General features: G+C 41.2%; 2 protein-coding genes across 5 annotated transcripts; one reads left to right on the top strand and one right to left on the bottom strand.

Annotated features, from left to right (window-relative positions):
- Positions 1-7,357, top strand: LOC139647054 (S-phase kinase-associated protein 2-like). Its single transcript, XM_071522876.1, has 10 exons — positions 1-108; positions 732-979; positions 1,092-1,203; positions 2,885-3,028; positions 4,213-4,347; positions 4,459-4,557; positions 4,678-4,805; positions 5,890-5,941; positions 6,476-6,583; positions 7,138-7,357. The coding sequence occupies exons 1-10, from the start codon at positions 95-97 to the stop codon at positions 7,355-7,357; spliced, it is 1,260 nt and encodes a 419-aa protein (XP_071378977.1). The 5' UTR covers positions 1-94.
- A 1,547-nt stretch (positions 7,358-8,904) lies between these two features.
- Positions 8,905-17,808, bottom strand: LOC139647056 (NAD kinase 2, mitochondrial-like). Of its 4 annotated transcripts, none has more exons than XM_071522882.1 (12): positions 17,063-17,808; positions 16,419-16,507; positions 16,233-16,321; positions 15,338-15,419; positions 14,659-14,742; positions 13,226-13,369; positions 12,250-12,321; positions 11,949-12,044; positions 11,071-11,126; positions 10,904-10,957; positions 10,677-10,800; positions 8,905-10,588 (listed from the first exon to the last, which is right to left on the bottom strand). In XM_071522882.1, exons 1-12 carry the CDS (start codon positions 17,291-17,293, stop codon positions 10,450-10,452), a joined length of 1,260 nt encoding a protein of 419 aa, XP_071378983.1. In that variant the 5' UTR covers positions 17,294-17,808; the 3' UTR covers positions 8,905-10,449. The 4 variants fall into 4 exon arrangements, with proteins under 4 accessions (XP_071378983.1, XP_071378980.1, XP_071378981.1 ...); XM_071522879.1 differs by having other exon boundaries at positions 11,949-12,092; positions 12,250-12,343; positions 13,230-13,369; XM_071522880.1 differs by having other exon boundaries at positions 12,250-12,343; positions 13,230-13,369.
- Between the last annotated feature and the right edge of the window lie 457 nt (positions 17,809-18,265).

Below are 18,265 nucleotides of genomic sequence, written 5' to 3'. Positions count from 1 at the left end.
AAAGAGTCCCGCTTGGAGCTCTGTAGTGAAAACAGTCATTTGTTTCATTTGTCTTTACTTTTATTTACTTTAATTCTGCACTGAACTGGAGGAGATGTCACAAGAAAGGTATGGTTTGGATTGTTTGCCTTTTACCTGGATAGCTTAGAAAGTGCCATCCATGTTGATATGGGACAACACACCACACTACCGACTTCTGTTGTGTAGCGAAATCCATCAGTTAACGTAATCTCTCTAAACCCATTTCAAATGAATCGCAAATTCATAGTCTTGTAATCGAGATTTCAACCCGTCTATTAATCATTACTGCTGATTACTTGGCGGATTCGTTGAAACTCGACATAGAGATTCCGCGCTTTCCTCTGTGGCCTGTGTTTATCTGTATATGTTCCCCTTCCCGGTTCAGTGTAGAGTAAACTACCGAATTAAACTGTTAACCCGACAGCAACCCTGTACGCATTTTTTGTTAGAACTAGAAATGAAAAGGAATATCTATATCTTTTTCCAGTTAGAAATTGCGCGGTCACCTCACGAGCGGCTGCTTCAATATGGCGGGCACAGTTGACTAGTTTAGTTTTGTGGCTCGTGCGTAAGCTTGAAGGAAGCTAGCTATCTTCCCACTATTAGCCCAAATAACTGCCTTATTGTTTTGGAGGGAGGCAATATCCAATAATTTCGTATACTATAAAGTGTGCGGGTGTTTTTTTTTTACCGGTGTCTCCTCCGTCTAGCAGGCCGCTACAGGAGCTGCCCTGTATCAGTCTCCAGGGCTCCATGTGGTCCCAGTCCCGGAGCATCAAGCGCAAGTCGCGGGGCTGCCTCGGGGAGAGCCTGGCCACGGAGAGCACCCCGACCGAGCTCATCCAGCAGTGGTCCCCGCGACACAAGCACCAGAGGGTGGCCTGCAAGGGGAAGGAGAACGAGGGGGGCCAGTTCGTGCTCGCCAGGCGGTCCAGGAGGAAGAGGGAGGCCATATCAGGTATTCATGAACCAAATGAGCACGGTTCACCTTTTTTAAACAGTGTCAGAATGTACTTTAAGAACTGTATTTCTTTGCTGATTTTTTTTTCCCTTGGTGTTTTCCTCGCCAGGCCTGTCGTGGGACCACCTGCCAGATGAGCTGCTTCTCCGGATCCTGTTCTACCTCCCTCTGCAGGACCTGCTCAGGATGTCCCTGATCTGCAAGCGCTGGCATCGTTTAGTGTAAGCTTTGAATGACTACACTGCACCAGTTATTTGAACTTGCTTTAAAGCAGTGGTTCTCAACCTTTTTCATATCAACGACCCCTAATTTAGTCCACATTAGGGCCACGGACCCCCATTTGATGAGATTTTGTCTCTCAGACCCAAAGCTGAGAATATTTTTTATTGTCAGATGTGATTTTGTCCAGAATTCCATGACTATCTGTATTGTAGGTAGAGAGATAACAGAGAAACTATGATCAAAATGGACAAAATAATGAAGTTTAACAATTGATCAATTTGCTGGGGACCCCCTTGAATGCCCTCAAGGACCCCTGGTGGTCCCCGGATCCCACATTGAGAACCACTGCTTTAAAGGATGGATGATGGCAACAATCTAAAACATCAGTGTGGTGAACGTCAGGTTTTGGTGTCAGTCCCTCAGAATCAAAGAGCGAGGGCTTCTTTCTAGAGCCGCCATTTTGCACCGAGAGAAAGTTCAACAATCATACAGGGAGAGATCCATCAGAGAAGAGGAGAGAGGCCAATTTCTCCACTGATAGTAGCTTCAATAGACCAGAATGCAATGCATTCACAAGTGAAGTCACATGTCAAGTGCAAGGCATTGTTCTCTCTCCTCTCTCACTTTTTCTCAACTGGGAAAAACTGACTACGCTATCACTCTCTCCACCTACACATATACAGCACAGAGAGCCCTCTTCTCTGGGGTAATATATTGATATTATATCGACATCGTGATATGAGACTAGATATCGTCTTATATTTTGGATATGGTAATATGGTGATATGGCATAAGTGTGTTTTCCTGGTTTTAAAGGCTGCATTACAGTAAAGTGATGTCATTTTCTGAACTTACCAGACTGTTCTAGCTGTTCTATTATTTGCCTTTACCCACTTAGTCATTATATCCACATTACTGATGATTATTTATCAAAAATCTCATTGTGTAAATATTTTGTGAAAGCACCAATAGTCATCCCTACAATATTGTCACAATATCGATATCGAGGTATTTGGTCGAAAATATAGTGATATTTGATTTTGTCCATATCGCCCAGCCCTATTTCAAGCTACTTACAGTCAGTTAGTGTAGAGAGTGATACAGATCCTCTCCAATGGTGGAAGGAACACGAAATTGTCTTTCCAGCACTGAGCCACCTGGCAAAGAAGCATCTTTGCATACCAGCCACCAGTTCCCCTTCCGAAAGTGTTTTCAGTTGCAGTATATTTTAAAACAGGGAAGGAAACCCTGTCTTTACATTTTATTTTGACCACAGTCTTGTTTTAATAAAAGTGCTTGAGACATCTCACATGTGGCTTTGACTTACAACTGAATATTTAGCCCACTTCCTGGAAAATACAGAGATATATATATCGTGTATCGCCATTCAGCCTAAAAATACAGAGATATGATTTTTGGTCCATATCACCCAGCCCTACTCTGGGGGATGCGGAAAGGCATTCTGGGTAATGTAGGAAAACACTAACAAGTAGAAGCAGACGAGGCAGGTTGAGGGGAAAGTAGATGCACCGAAAAGTAGATTCCAACACTTCCCACACAAACTGATGATTTATATCAGTGGAGGAGGATTCTTCAGTCCTCCTCCACTGATCCATTATCCACTGATCCACTTTCTCCATTACATTATGCGTCTAACAAGCGGCCCCGTGTGCCCGATAGGTTTGACGAGTCTCTGTGGCACAGTGTGGATCTGGAGGGGCTGACCCACACGGCTCCTGCTCTGGAGCAGCTGCTGGCAGCCGGGGTGCGAAGGCTGCGATGCCCCCGCGCCTTCATCGAAGAGCTGCGGTTTGCAGGCCCAAGGTGAGTCTGGACTACCTTCCACCTAGTGATGCTGGGTTCAGGCTTCATTCTGCACTGTACGACCCAGGGAATGAACAGGTGAAGTCTTGTGTGCGCTACGAACCAGTAATCTCTTAAAATAACCTTACATTTGAATTAATTTACATGAATTCTCCCCTTAGTTCATGCAAAATCCCCTTAGAATGAATTAAGGGAGTTATTAATGGAGGGGACCCCATCAAAACCACCTTAAACACCCCTTAATTTTTGACTCCTTTCTAATTTATTCAGGGAGGCAGGAACTTTCAATTAATAATTTGTTAATACCCTGTAAAACAAGCACAAAAGGCATGAAAAATCCCTTAATTAATAGTGTTCCTCAATCAACCCATGACTAAATCCCTTATAAACCCATGACACTAACCTTACTTTTTTAAAGCTGTGTTATTTTTAATGGAGAAACTAAGGACATTTCAGGGATCAAATGAAGGGGTTTAGTTTTGTAGTGGTGGCAGTGAATATGCTTTTTCTTTTTCTTTTTTTTTTCTTTTTTTGAAGATCAACATAAATGTAACTACCGCTCAGAAATGTCAAAGGATAATAATGATTGTAGCCCATTTACATGTAGTTAACATTTCCCCAAATCATTTTGCAATGCAACGTTTACTAAATTTTCATAGTTTTTACAACACAAAGTTTCGCTATGAAACCAAACCCCTTCATTTTATCCCTGAAATGTCCTTAATTTCTCCATTACATAAACATTAATTATCCATTAACAATAACACAGCTTTAAAAAAGTAAGTTAGTATCATGGGTTTATAAGGGATTTATTCATGGGCTGATTGACAGAGACACTAGTAATTAAGGGATTTTTCATGCCTTTTGAGCAGGTTTACAGGGTTATTAAGTAGAATTTAATGGAAAAGTTCCTGTCTCCCTGCATTTTACATTCAATTAGAAAGTTAGGAGTCAAAATTAAGAGGAAGTTTAAGGAGGTTTCAATGGGATCTCCTCCATGATTGACAGGAATCGCAGCGAAAAGATGAAAACACTCAACTCAGCACAATGAAATAAGGGGGAGAACAGAAACTTTGACCAAACCAAGTGTGTGGAGGTTGTTTCTTATACTGTACAAGAACGGCAGCAAATGGAAACCATCCCTGATCTCTCTCCCGACTGTGTTCTTCCTCTCCCTCCCTCAGCCCGGCGCGGGTCGTTCAGATGGACCTCTCCAGCTGCACCATCAGCACCTCCGCCCTGGAGAGCGTCATGAGCCGCTGCACGCTGCTGGAGTGCCTCGGCCTGGAGGGCATGCAGCTCTCCGACCACATCGTCCAGTGAGTCTCGCCGTTCGCTCTGTAAATTGTACATACCGCGGGCATTTAAGGGGTTTTGAGTTTGAAAAGAAACACTCTGATTCGTTGTCTGTGTCTCCGTCTGTCCCACAGTTCTCTAGCCAAGAATCCAAACCTGGTGCAGCTGAACCTGAGCGGCTGCTCCGGCTTCTCCGCCGACTCTATCGGCGAGATGCTCAAGTCCCTCTCCCGGTAAGTCGCGTTTCTTTTTTTCTTCTGTGGCAATCCAAATAATAATCCAGGGTTTTATACATCCCCCCCCGCCCCATCTCTGGAATGTACTGACACAGAGCGTGCTTGTCTCTCGCCCAGGATAGAGCAGCTGAACATATCGTGGTGTGACTTCAGTAACGATCATGTGAAGGAGGTCGTGGGTAATCTCCACAGCAGCGTGACGCACCTCAACCTCAGCGGTTACAGACAGAACCTCACTCTGGAAGGTGAGTGGGGGTTTTGGTATCAAATCAATTATGATCTTCAATTGTGTCTTTGTAATGTGTAAATGTGTTTATAATTGTAGGGTCTAGCCTATTCACCTCTAGGGACGATATAATAGGACAATATAGTAGAATCGCCTTATTCTTCAGTGCAACCGCTTTGGCCTTCTGCAGCCAACTGGGAGACGAAACACCTGTGAAATCCATCGTTATGTGTGTGATGTAATGCATTTTCAAAATTGGATAGGATTTTGAATGTCTTCCAGTGTGTCCACAACCTATTGTACATTCATCAGCCATAGTTAACACATTAACATTTTAACTGACGGTTTGAAAAAGTCACTTGATTTGGTGCTAGTCGCTTGTGGTAAAGAAAGTCGCCATGGGGATCTGAAAAGTCGCTAAATCTAACAACAAAGCTGCCAGGCTGGCAACAGTGAAGCAAGGGTTAATGTCTTTTGCCACAAGGTGGCGCCAGATAATTCAATTAGAAATCAAAATGGACCAGACTTCTTGACTGCCAAGTGAGATGATTAGATGTGAAAGAGGGATCTGTTGTAACAGACCTCAGAATATGTTGATTGGCTAATCAGAATTGAGTATTCAACATGTAATAATTGAGAAACAATGGGGGGGGAGTGGCAGTTCTTAAGTCATTACATGGATATAAACACAGGAGAAAAATAATTGTGTGGAGGTTAGAAATTGGATTCCCAAAGAGAATCTTGGAAACTTTTCTTGATCTTCATACAAATCTCTTTGGACAGATAGAGACCATCTTTAGTCTTTATGTGTCCAAAGATTTGCAATTAGGGCTCATCCAATGTGGAACAATTTACCTGAAGAAATATGATTAGCAAATCATAATTTTAAGGTGTGTGTGATAGTGACATATTAACCGATCATGAAAAGCAAAGCAGCACACATGGGCATCCAGTGTGGCTCAACCATGTGGTGTGATAGTAGTAAGCATGCTATAGATAACATAATGTATTTAAACTCAGGCTTTAGACCGTTCAGGCTGTCTTTGTCAGCTCACATCTGTATTGTGATTGATCTGTAACAGCCTGACATTGTCTCTTTACAGATGTGAAGGTGCTGGTGGCGAGATGCCCTAATATAGAAACTCTGGATTTAAGGTACGTTCCTGTTTGGAGCGCCTCATGGATGTTTGACTAGTTATTTATCAGAGGTTTTCCCATTGAGATTAAAAGTTTGTCTGACAAACAGAGAGTCAGAAACATTCATAAGATGCTTGTAATTATGATTTTATAATGGGTTATAGCTATATTTCAGTGATGATATTATGTATCAGTAAGCGTCATGCATTCTTATAAGCATGGGTATGATGCAGTTTGATTACATATTTATTGTAGAATTGATCAATACTACGCTGATTGTTTGTTGGAAGACATTAACTTTAATTGACTCTAATGTGATATTTTCATCAGATTCTACAAAAGTGCATGAATATGTTTTTATTATTATTATCCAGGGTTTCCATGGAGAGTTTCAGTGTCCCATGTTGGTCTAAATACTGTTTCAGAGGCTTTTCCACCTTGACAAGAATAAAATTCTGGGAAAAACAGTGAATGCTTGAAATCTTTAGGAATTTTTTGGCATGAAATTGATCACATTTAAAGATATTGAAAATTGGTTCATGTGTGTTGCAGTGACAGCGCTATGCTGATGGCTGATAGTTTCCCCATCATCGCACAGCTGAAGAAGCTACTGCACCTGTCCTTGAGTCGCTGCTACCAGATTCACCCAGCTGCCCTCGCGTAAGTTCCTCCCTCGCTGTCCAACACACACCATCCTACGGAAGAGGATTAGGGCCACGTGTGAAAAGTTTGAGTTCTGAGTTTAAAGTCAGAATTCTTACTTTTTTCCCTCAGAATTCTCACTTTTTCCCCCTCAGAATTCTGACCTTTTCTCAAAATTCTGACTTTTTTTTCTTAATTCTGACTCTTTTCTCAAAATTCTGACTTTTCCCCCTCAGAATTCTGACCTTTTTCCTCAGAATTCTGACTTTTTTTCTCAATTCTGACTTTTTTTCTCAGAATTCTTTTTTCCCCCTCAGAATTCTTTCTTTTTCCCCTCTGAATTCTTTTTTTTCTCAGAATTCTTTTTTTCCCCCTCAGAATTCTTTCTTTTTCCCCTCTGAATTCTTTTTTTTCTCAGAATTCTGACTTTAAACTCTGAACTCAAATACATCTTTCACATGTGGCCCTAATCCTCTTTTTCCATACCATCTATACCAAAAACAGCTTACCCTTGTTTGCCCTGTTTTCACCTCACCTCTTCACCCAGCGCGTCCTATTCTTCTCATTCCCAGTGACTTCAGCGAGACGTTCCCCGCCCTGCGGCTGCTGGACGTGTTCGGGCTCGTGCACGAAACCCACCTGCGCTCGCTGAAGAAGGGCGTGCCTCGCATCTCCATCAACTCGCGGCCCTTCTCCACGGTGGCCCGGCCCACGCCCGCGCCCTGCGACCGCCTCGTATACAACGAACGCGCCATGTGGGGCGCGAGGTGTCGGCTGAGGTTCAAGTCGTAGTGTAGTCGCCGCGGTTTTTATCGTGAGTTCCAAATATCTTGCAGTATTTCGACGCGCGTAAATGTTTTCGTGACCGTTGGCCATCGACAGAGACGTGTTCCGGCGACTCCTGCTGCTACCGAAGATGTTTTATTTTGCGTTGGTTGGCATTAATGGTACAAAAGGTCCGACAGTGGACAGGTCCTTTTTTAAAAGTTTTTGAAATTTAAATGTGGAGATTTACGGAAGAGGGTTAGGGCCACGTGTGGAAAATGTATTTGAGTTCTGAATTTAAAGTCAAAATTCGGAGGGAAAAAAAGTCAGAATTCTGAGTTCTGACTATTCTGAGAATTCTGACTTTAAACTCAGAACTCAAATACTCAGATACTCCCTTTTTGGCACTAATCCTCTTCCGTAGCTTTTGATGTCGTTCTTGTTGAAATGTATCGACAGAAGCTTTCTGTGGATTGGTGTCATATTGTAGGTTCTAAAAAAATTTGTTAATTTAATTATTTTGTAGGGGGAAAAAAAAATGGCAGAAACTTGAATTTATCATCTGATGTAAGATGTGTACAGAAATGTGGTGGGACGCTGATAATTCCTCAACACCAATGTGTCACCAATGTTGCACCTTTTTAATTATTGTCCTACATTATCATAATACTGATAGGAAAATCTGCTGTTCTCAATCATCATCTGTAATAATGGCTTCCCATTAGAGAGATCAGTTAATTTCAGTCGATCAGTAATGCTGTGAAGTGGAGCTTTAATGTAAAATGACGTGTCTAAATCTTTGAATTTCCAACCAGGTATAGATATGAATGTTATACCACATTTTAGATGGTGTGAAAGAGACACTACATTTGTCAACCAGGCTTAAAAATGGTCAGACTGTGTTGACGTCAGTGGATTAAATTAATCTTTTTAATAGATTAAGGTTGCAGAAATGTGTTTCCATCCAGTTTAGGATTATTCGGTATCAATTTTACCTTGCATACCCCAACTAGACTAGTACCGTATTGTATTGAAAAATTAAGAGTTTCTGTTACAGTGAGCTCTATTATGTCAGGGGTTTACATCTGTGAAGTGTAGATCTCTAGTGGGGTCGGTGCTGTATTGTGCTGTTTGGTTGAAATATCAAACAGACAGACTGGACTTGAATTGAACAAGAGTTCCTCTCGAGTACTGTTCATTTCCCTTTAAATAAAAGTCGTTCAGTCTTACTGTACAGCTCTGCATCTTTGAAAGCAAACCATTCACATATGAAATACGAAAAAGAACATTTTTTATATTGGTAGTGTCTTTTGTTTATCTGAGCATGTTTTACATTTTCAATCTCTTGATGTTAAAATCCTCCATATTAACACCATGAACCTGAGACTTGGCACTGATGTTAGCTCACATTCCTGTGTGAAGTTCTTGGAAAATCTTGATGTTTTCATTCACTGATGAATTTGTTGTTTATGTTTTATTATTGGAATGTACTGCTGTATTGATACATCCAGTGTTGTGTTGTATTACGTGTCAAGGAGGTGGAGTAAAAACACAAAAGCATTTCTTTGTGATGCCACTTTTATCTGATCCAAAAACACAAAAAATAGAGCAACATATTTGACAGAAAAAGTCGCCACATAAACAGGGGGTTTCGTGAGACATCCTTCTTTTGGCACTCTGTATATTCCACTTTCTGATCACTTTGTAAACTAGTCCTTGATAAATGAACAGCTTCTGGTTCAGAGTAAAGGGTAGGGGGGGGGCATTAGAGGTGCACTGACACAATGCTTTACTGATTAAGTTCATTACAAATTACAAATCTCTAAAAAAAATATAAAATTGGGGGGGGGGGGATTATTTGCCGAGAATGCTATATCTTAAAGTTGTGTTCGAATCAAACTGCATCCTTCCTTCTACTTTTGAATACGAGTAACAAAAATCATTTTGGCATCACCGAAGAGCATTGCTCACGCGTTTGGCTCTTCGTGTTGGCGGGCTTCACTGATTAAGAAATATGTGGTTTACTATTTTGTTCATACCACCTACAGCAAAACAGTCTTTGATTTTCACTCGAGGCCAAAACAAACTGTAGCGTCTGTTTCGGGGATATTAAACAGGCCCAGGCACATGCTGATTGGCTTTCAGTAGCACTTCCAAAGCGGATCTTCCTGTCTTGCAAGAGAGTTACAAGACAGACTTCAAACATTTAGCAAAACATTCTTTTGGTATGGAGTTCTCCGGTTTGTAGTGCACGTCATTCTTTCCTCTCCGACTCATCTTTTGTTACACCAGAATGGCTCAAAACGCTAGCAAAAATATCATAAGCTATGTTCCAAAAATATCTTTTAGTCAACAAACGGGCTATTACAAATAACAGCCATTGTGCTTTCAGTTCGCCGTCTACATTGCTTCCAGAACAAATTGGCACCGTGACGTTATGAATCTTTACCAATAGCTAGACAGCTGCAAAATTACCATCACCTTCAATCAGTTTCTATGATTATATCTCCTAAGAGATGTGCATTGTCAAGGCAAAGTATTCATTTCCATTGGCAGCAGGTCAGTAGAAGTCACTATTCTGACTGAAGGGGAACGAAGTCTAACCTGAAATGGATACATATTTACAATAACTTAAATATAAATATGCTTTCCATTAATATATCTCTTTTTGCCTGATCTTTCTTCTGCAAAATAGTCAACAAATACCGACAAATACCATGAAACCTTCCCAAAAAAATAACTTGAGAAACGTCTCATGACTTGTAAAGTAATACAGCATGGTCATGGTCATAGTCATTAACAAATACATGAAATGCTGCCCAAGCTTTTACATTTCTAATGGAAACAAACTGCAGATAGTGAGATGATAATAATAATAATAATAAGCCCCACAAAAAAAAAAAAAAAAAAAACTATAGTAGTAATACTCGTGTGATTTGGTAAATAGCAATGCACAAAGTCATACCTTTCCTTCAGGTATATAAAATGCATAAGGAAAAATATACAACAGTCATGGATGTTAAACACATGAGTGCTTCCCTTTTCCCGAAATCCCTTTTAAACGACTTTACTGGTGCGGGAAACCGGTGAGTTTTTTTGGGGCGGAGGGTCCTGTGCTGTCAGTTTTCCAGGACCACCGTCCGGAGCTGATCCTCCTCGCTCATGCTGATCGCGGCGATGGCCCCGTCGTTGAACTCGAACGAGGTCCCGCCGTCCACCACCATGCAGGCGTCCCAGCACCGGGAGCGCACGCACACCCTGCGGGAGTAGGACGCGTTTTTTTTTTTTAAAAACGGACACAGCCGCTGGGACAGGTGTTAACGGACATTTTGGAATCTCGACTCACTTGGTGGCGAAGCCTCTTTGGCGGCTGCTGGAGAAGACTCTGTTGACGATGGGCTCCCTGACGCTGAAGAACAGCCGCCTGTCTTCCGGACTGAACACCAGAGACTCGTTGTATTCGTCAGTAACTGAACACAGACAAGAGAATACGGAACATCAGTTCAAAGGAACCCACCTGGAATAAATGCACAAGTCACAAGAAACAACAAAAAGCAGGATTACGGAACTCACCTTTTTCAATAAATTCACGACTAAGTGGGATATCGAGACCGGTTTGTGCCTTTCCTGAGAGAAGAGATGTTTTGTGAGTGTCAGTGGTATCAGGTGGCAGCTTTAGGAGACAAACTACACCTCAACACCAAACATGACATGGGCAGCCATGTACATACAGTACATACCAATTTTTAGAACGTCCTCCACCGCTTGTTCGGCGAGTTTGTTGATATTATACGACCTGTGGGCACCAAGAGAAAAAAGACGAGTGAGGAAATAGTAACCATCAGAGCGAAACGCTTTGCTCAATGGGAATAAAATTTAGCTTTTTCTATTCATTTTAATATCAAATAATCAAGCAAACTTTTTCCAATCAACCGACCAATTTTCCGATGGCATTACGCCGACTCTAAATCTCTCTCTAAAAAAAAAGTGCACTGAAATCCTTTAAAGTTCTAGAAGGGTTCTTAAATACATATTTTTCTATGTTCAAGTTTCATCTAGAATTTACTCATATCGATTGGTAAAGGCATTGTGAAATGACGACACTATCTATTTTGCTTTTTGGCGACACTATCCATAGTTGGTATCCAACACGAAATTATTCAATTCTCTCACAGCTTTGTCAAATTCAATTCAGGCAACCATTATATAAATGTAGATACACACAGACAATAACCTGATTGCTATGATTCTCCCTACTGAGGAAAACTATTAATGATTTAAGATTAGGCTATAAGTTTTTAAACAAGTAACAGAGGCTATTTAAACAAATTAACCAGCTCCACATCTGTCTCAGCCTGTATTTAAACTTTGATAAAAGCTATTACAATTCCCATAATGGAGTATGTAGGAATGATTTAAGATTTTGACTATGGAAATTTGATTAATAACATTCGAATAACTCTTCGAACTACAACAAAATAGACAACAAAATAGTTGTAAACTGATGGTCCGTGGTGTTTATTCTGCTTGGGAGACCCACAAAGTCTCAAACCTAGCAGACACACTAGCATCACATCACAGTTTCTGTTGCATATACGCCGTATGTCGTGAGGTGTACCAGGCTTTAGATCCCGTCCCTGTGCAGATGCTGAGGCCCGAGCTCTTCTGCTTCTCCCATGGGCCATCATCCACTGAGATCTCATAGTAGGAAGCCCTATGGAGCGAGAGGGTGAGATGGGGTTTGAAGGATTTACACGTCACCCTGTGTGATGGACAGAGATCCGCTGATGAGTGCTGGAGAGATGTGGCGGTGAAAGGGCTAGGGGGGGGGGGGGGTTACTGAGGGGTACAACACGCACACACGGACAGGTCAACACACACAGGTGGGTTTAGATGGGAGTTACGTGCAACAAGGGTACCTGGAGGACAGAGACTCTCCGATGAAGATTTCATTCAGGCTCCTGACAGGGAGCAGGCTAGGCTTGGAGAAGCTGTCGTTTGGTGTTCCTGCCCCTGAGAAAGACAGCTGGGTTAATAGGAGAACTGGTAGTGAACAAATACATGAAGTTACAGATAAGTCCAGTTAAGTGTGTTGGGTCCAGATTAGGGTTCAACCGATGCAGGTTTTTAAAGGCTAATACCGATATTTTTGGACCGAAGCTTGCCGAAAGCCAAAACTTTGGCTTTGTAAAAAAACACTGGTGGGACACTAACTCTCCACTCAACCCCAGGATAACAATAATAATAAAAAAAAAAAATAAATCTACCACTACTACTACTACTACTACTACTACTAATAATAACTTATTCATATATACTTGTATAGAATCTAGGCTTGGGCGATATCTGAAATTTAACAGCGCGATACTTTCCCACCAAAATATCGCGATATACGGTATTATATATATTTAGATACTTTTTTTCCGTTTTTTCCCCTATTTATTTTTGAGGGGTATTTCATTTTATTTCTTCCAAATTACATCATCTTTCTAAGCGATAATAATAATAACAATTATGAACAGTGTAGAAATGTTATCTTACTATTCAAACATTGGAGGAAAACGGCCATTTGGCATAATATCGAATATCAGCCCAAGCCTAATAGAATCTAAATAATTTCAGGTTAAGGGCTTCCAACAGACAACCAGTGTGGTTTACTGTGTGTAATACTGATCAAATCTACAATAAATACGTAATCAATCAAACTGCATCATATCAGAGGTGGGCGACGCTGACTGAACCGGATCAAATTTCGAAGAAAAGGCCGATATATCAGCCCCCATATATCGGTCTAACCCTAATCCAGAAACTTCAGCTGAAGCAACAGGAAAACAGACAGGAGGACGGAGACAGACAGAAGGACGGAGACGGCTACACAGGACGGGTGGTGGAGGCGTACTCCGCTGGCTGTCCATGGTGGTGATGCGGTGGGCCTGGTTGTGCTGCTCCAGGCTCAGCTGCTGCTCGTGCAGGTCCACCGGCGTGGGGTTGATCCCCGTCCCCTCCAGGTGCAGACGGATCCTCTGGCGCCACAGCCACCTGGACGAGGAGGAGGGGTGGGGGGGGGGGAGGGGAGAAGAGGAGGGGAGGAGAGGGAGATGTTCATTAAAACCCCCTGGCTTTCCACAGAAAAAAACAAAATTAGAATCCGTGGGTCATCTGTTAAAAAGTCTACAGTGAGAAAAAGAGGGTTTCTAGAATATTCTGCAGGCTTATGTAACAAGGTTAAACATATTTCATGATATTGTTTTTTAATGAATCCTCCTATGTTATGTTTTTTTTTTTTTTTATGGATCAATCATGTGATTACTGTACAATAACATAACATATCTTAACATGATCAACTTGTTACTTAATGTGTAAAATCATAATAAAAACGAATAAAAATAATATTAAGGTACTTATTATTTTATTCATTTTTAAAGCTACCAGGAATATAGATTTTATATATAGATTTTAAAATTGAAAAAAAAAAAACAGAATTTAAGTAGTCATACAATGTAATTCAGTGGTTCTCAACGTGGGGTCAGGGGACCATCAGGGGTCCTTCAGTGAATTCCAGGGGGTCCCCAGCAAATTGATGAATTTGTTAAACTTTCATTTCAGCATTATTTCATTTATAAGAAGTGAACACAATTAGAGAATGTAGAAGAATGACTGTTTTGATCATAGTTTGACTGATATCTCTCTGTCTACAATACAGACAGTCATGGAAAATCATATCTGACAATAAAACTATTGTCAGATACGTGGCAGGTCCGTGGCCCAAATATGGACTAAATTAGGGTCCTTGATATGGAAAAGGTTGAGAATCACTGATGTAATTCAGGTTAATATAAATCAAATATGGCAAACTACATAATACATTTACCCTCAAATGTATTTTAATGCAACTCAAAAGGACCCACTTCTAACTGTAAGCATCAAAGGAACTTTATCCAATAAAATGGAAAAGTGGACATAAAACAGTGAAATAACCTTTAGATCAGCTATAAAACTGCACCATCTATGCTGTACACCTTTCCCTAATATTGATTGTGAATACTGAGTCAAAACCGGTTAAGAAGCTCAGATTTCTATCTAGGGCCGTCGATAAAGAATTTATTATTTTTCCATAGTGCGATGCATTTTCAGCGATGCAATCTTGTCTTTTGAGGCATGTAGAGAGAGAGGGAGAGAGATAACAGAAACCCAGGCATGACTGTGCTCTGAATCGGTTCTTCTTATCTGACAGTTGACCAGCAGGAAAGCTAAACTCCACGGGCGGCTTCGCTCCTCTTTCCACATAAACAAGAAGAACTCGCTTTAGTAAAAAGGTAAATACGCACCTGAACTCACCACGACTGAGTTTCTCCAGTGCCTCTGGGAAGGCGTGTGTGTAGCGGACAGGCAGGCACAGGTGACCCTCTGACCTGCATGTGAAAGGGAGGAATCTAATGAATTCAGCTGGCTGGAAGAGGGCGTTCAAATCGGAAAACAATATGGAGCCCCAGCAATTCCTGAAATTTCTCCACAAGTCCTTCAGCAAAAGACACTGCAATGGAATGTAGTCGTAATAATAATGTTTTTGTGTATGGTTCTTTTTAAGGAAACCAAACATTAAACTCATCCAACACATTAAAACAAGAAGGCATCAAAAGATAAAATATAAGTATAAAGGGTAAAAAATAATCTAATAGTAAAAATAATAGGATGAAAGGCATCACATAAAAGCAAAAGTTTCAAGAAGTGATTTAAAACACGAGTGGTTCTCAAACTATTTTTAGGTTATATAAACAGTTGCTTACACTTATGACTCATGATTATGAACATATTTTCAAGACGTTTCTGGATGTCTTTGGGAATTTGTCATTTCCAAGACTTTTCCGTGACAGGAGTGCTGACAGATGCCTCCCTCATGTTTTTCCCCACTGCTACTTTGTAAATAGGAAAATCAGCTGATCCATTTGTCCTTTATCCATTTAACCATTCAAGCCCTTCCCCACACAGCATGCAGTGTGTTTTTACCTCTCAGGGTCTGTGTTAACTCCAACAACTGGTTTGTCCTTGCTGAAAACCTTACTAGCAACAAGTAGCATTGTCCCGTCACCTGACAAAACAAACTGCCGTTAGAGGACTCGTATTGTGCATTTCCATTTTGTTGCCTGAGGCTTTTGTTCATGTGACTTTACGCCCACTGCATAGTGAGGAGGTCCTGCTCATTCTGCACATCATGTCTGCACACAACAGCTAATAAGGACTATTCTTCTGTTATTCATTCAAGGAGTTTTCATGACACAAAATTGTCTTTTTACTGAGCAAGGGAATTATGATAATAATCCAAAAATACTGCTCCTCCCCCTTCTAGGCTACTACAACTAATAATAATTATAATGGCCCATATTCTCAAATACAACTTTTCTTGGTAGTTGGGAGGGACCAGACATGATAGGTCTCATATTTCTAATAACAGAGATATGAAACAATATTACAAGTAGAAAAGGCTGAAATACAAAAATTAGTAGGGCTGGGTGATATGGTTGAAATCAGTATCACGATAATCATAAGGGTTTTTCTCGATATCAATATATATCACGATATGGTTCATGTATGCAAAATCACGTTAAATAATCAAATTAATGTTCATCTCATTGAACCGAATGGTAATGTTAGGTGTAATGTCAAACAAAACAGAAATATTCAAATAATATTCCTACCATACCTCATTTTATGAGAGTTTTTAAGTAAAATTTGCTTGTCATCATCAATTTAGACGGCAGAAATGTGTCACGATATCAAAATATCTTCATATCATCACGATATGATTCCACTGAAAGATGATAAACGATAATATTGAATTATCGCCCAGCCCTAAAAATTAGCAACCCTCAAATTAGCAACAATCTGACCCAGGAATCCCCACCTCCAGCAGAGATAATGGTATCTGCCCATCGCACCACTTCTTCATCATACTCTCCTCTCTTCACGACTCGCACCTCGATGCCTTCTCTCCTGCAAATACAGAACCATAGAACAGTCTTCCACAAACTGTATTCCAGCAGTATGCAAATCTCCCCGCCTCAAGCTCTCGGGAATGACTATATCTTACTGCAGGCTCTTCACAATGTGCTCCACGTTGCGAGTGTGGATGTTGTGTCTCTCCAGAAGGCCGCTGTAGCTGGAGCCCTTCATAGCGAGCTGCAAAACACACACAAACACACACACACACACACACCATGAACTGATAAATTAGGTGAAAGGGAACACTAGTGTTTGTTGTTTCTTTAGCCTGGGGGAAACAACCAAAAGCTAAACTACTAAAGCTAGGAATGGGACACTATATCGAAATTCAATATATCGCAACACAAAAATGTGACAATATATACCGTGGGGCAGAAAAATGAATTGCGATATTAGCTCCATTTTACTCTACTGTAGCAATAACAAATGAGACAGCTTGCCCATCACAATTTCACAAGCTCTCCATCCAGATTATATTATTTACACTTTGTAATTACATTTTTAAATTGTTGTTTACATTCTAGCAAGCCAATGTCAGCACTAGAAAGATGTGTCTCAGAAAAAAACATAATTCTGCTCAGTCATACTTTGTTGTTATTTAACTTTTATTCATTACATCGTATCGTGGTTGTATCGAATCGTGAACCGCATATCGTATCGTGAGATAAACATATTGTCCCCTTCCTAACTAAAGCCTGTGTGTAGGTGTCTCAAGTATGTCTGAAATCTTACCAGCTGTTTTAAATCCTCCTCAGAAAGCCCTGCGTATCGGTACCGCTGCTGTTCAAACTCATATCTTGTCGTCTTCGTCACCACCGCTACTTTCTCTGGTTTGAATCCAGCATCTGGCCGTGATGTAATATTTCTCACCGATGCACGGAGCGGTACAACGGAGCTTCCATAAAACAGCGAGACCGCTCGACTCCCGAGGCACAGAAAGTTCACCACGCAGCGACGACTCATTCTTGTAAATAAGGGCAAAACTATAAAAAAAACAAAAAAACCCCAAAACAATCCGTTGGCTAGTGAGAAGTCTCGGAGGGTCGTTTACGGTGCTCCTGTTATGTAATTGGCATGTTGGGTTATGACAGCCGGCTGGCCAGATGCAGTAGGGTCCATTCACTCGACTCGTTGGATCGAGATGCTGCTAGTCACACACCCAGCTGTCAAGGAAGGTCACCAGGTCCACTCACTCTTTCCCTTCTCCGGCAAATTACCTATCAGTTTACAACTCAGTGGGACTACTTTCTGTTTCAAGCCCGTGTATTTCCTCGGACGCTTACCAAAACGGCAAGAACAAATTAGCAGTTATCTAACTAGTTGGCAAACCTTACTTGGTTAGGTGAAGAGCTACCAGCTTAGCTTACAAAGCTAAACTTAGCTAGCAGCTTGCTCACAAGTGGTGACTGGCCGAGCCTCCGCCGCTGAGCACAATCACATTATCCAACTGGATTTACTCTTACACCCGTCAAGACGAAACTTAAGTCAAACCTGCCACTTCCCAGCGGGTTTTAAATACAAGGTAAGAGGCATGGGGAGGTAACTTGAAGAATAAACGACAACACGGGAGTATGGCACGTATCCTTGTTGTACGTAAACGACGTAAGGCACGTATACTCTCATCTGATTGGCTACGTAAAACGTGGCTGTCAACGCGAAGGGGCGCATCTGTGACGTTTTGTTTTGGCTGGACCTGCGGTATATGCCGCGTTCAGGCACACGCGAAAGACGGGATATGACAACTTCTTAAAAACAATACTTGAAAATCCTGTTCATCTCAATTGCAAGTGGTAAACACTACTAGAAGTAATTTATACAAGCTTGCAGTTGCAAGAAATATGACAGTTCAAAGCCATGGCGTCTGTTGGAAGGAAGAACTGGTTGCATACAGTGGTTAAAGGCCACCACATTCAAATGATGGGACTGCTATAAATG

Source organism: Centroberyx affinis, unplaced genomic scaffold, assembly GCF_046629955.1.
Source record: "Centroberyx affinis isolate AG114_WGS23_722 - 3 ecotype Tasmania unplaced genomic scaffold, CSIRO-AGI_Caff_v1 ptg001040l_1, whole genome shotgun sequence".
Taxonomy (NCBI): Eukaryota; Metazoa; Chordata; class Actinopteri; order Beryciformes; family Berycidae; genus Centroberyx; species Centroberyx affinis.
Note: the sequence above shows the minus strand (reverse complement) of the source record. Positions and strands in the feature narration are given on the sequence as shown.

Coding starts and splice junctions, on each gene's coding strand:
- LOC139647054 (XM_071522876.1), top strand. Junction 980..1,091: donor GAAGAGGGAGGCCATATCAG/GTATTCATGAAC, acceptor TTTCCTCGCCAG/GCCTGTCGTGGGACCACCTG. Junction 3,029..4,212: donor CTGCGGTTTGCAGGCCCAAG/GTGAGTCTGGAC, acceptor TCCCTCCCTCAG/CCCGGCGCGGGTCGTTCAGA.
- LOC139647056 (XM_071522879.1), bottom strand. CDS start 17,293: ATGAGTCGTCGCTGCGTGGTGAACTTTCTGTGCCTCGGGAGTCGAGCG. Junction 16,508..17,062: donor AGGAGGATTTAAAACAGCTG/GTAAGATTTCAG, acceptor TGTGTTTTGCAG/CTCGCTATGAAGGGCTCCAG. Junction 13,370..14,658: donor CTCAGTCGTGGTGAGTTCAG/GTGCGTATTTAC, acceptor CTCCTCGTCCAG/GTGGCTGTGGCGCCAGAGGA.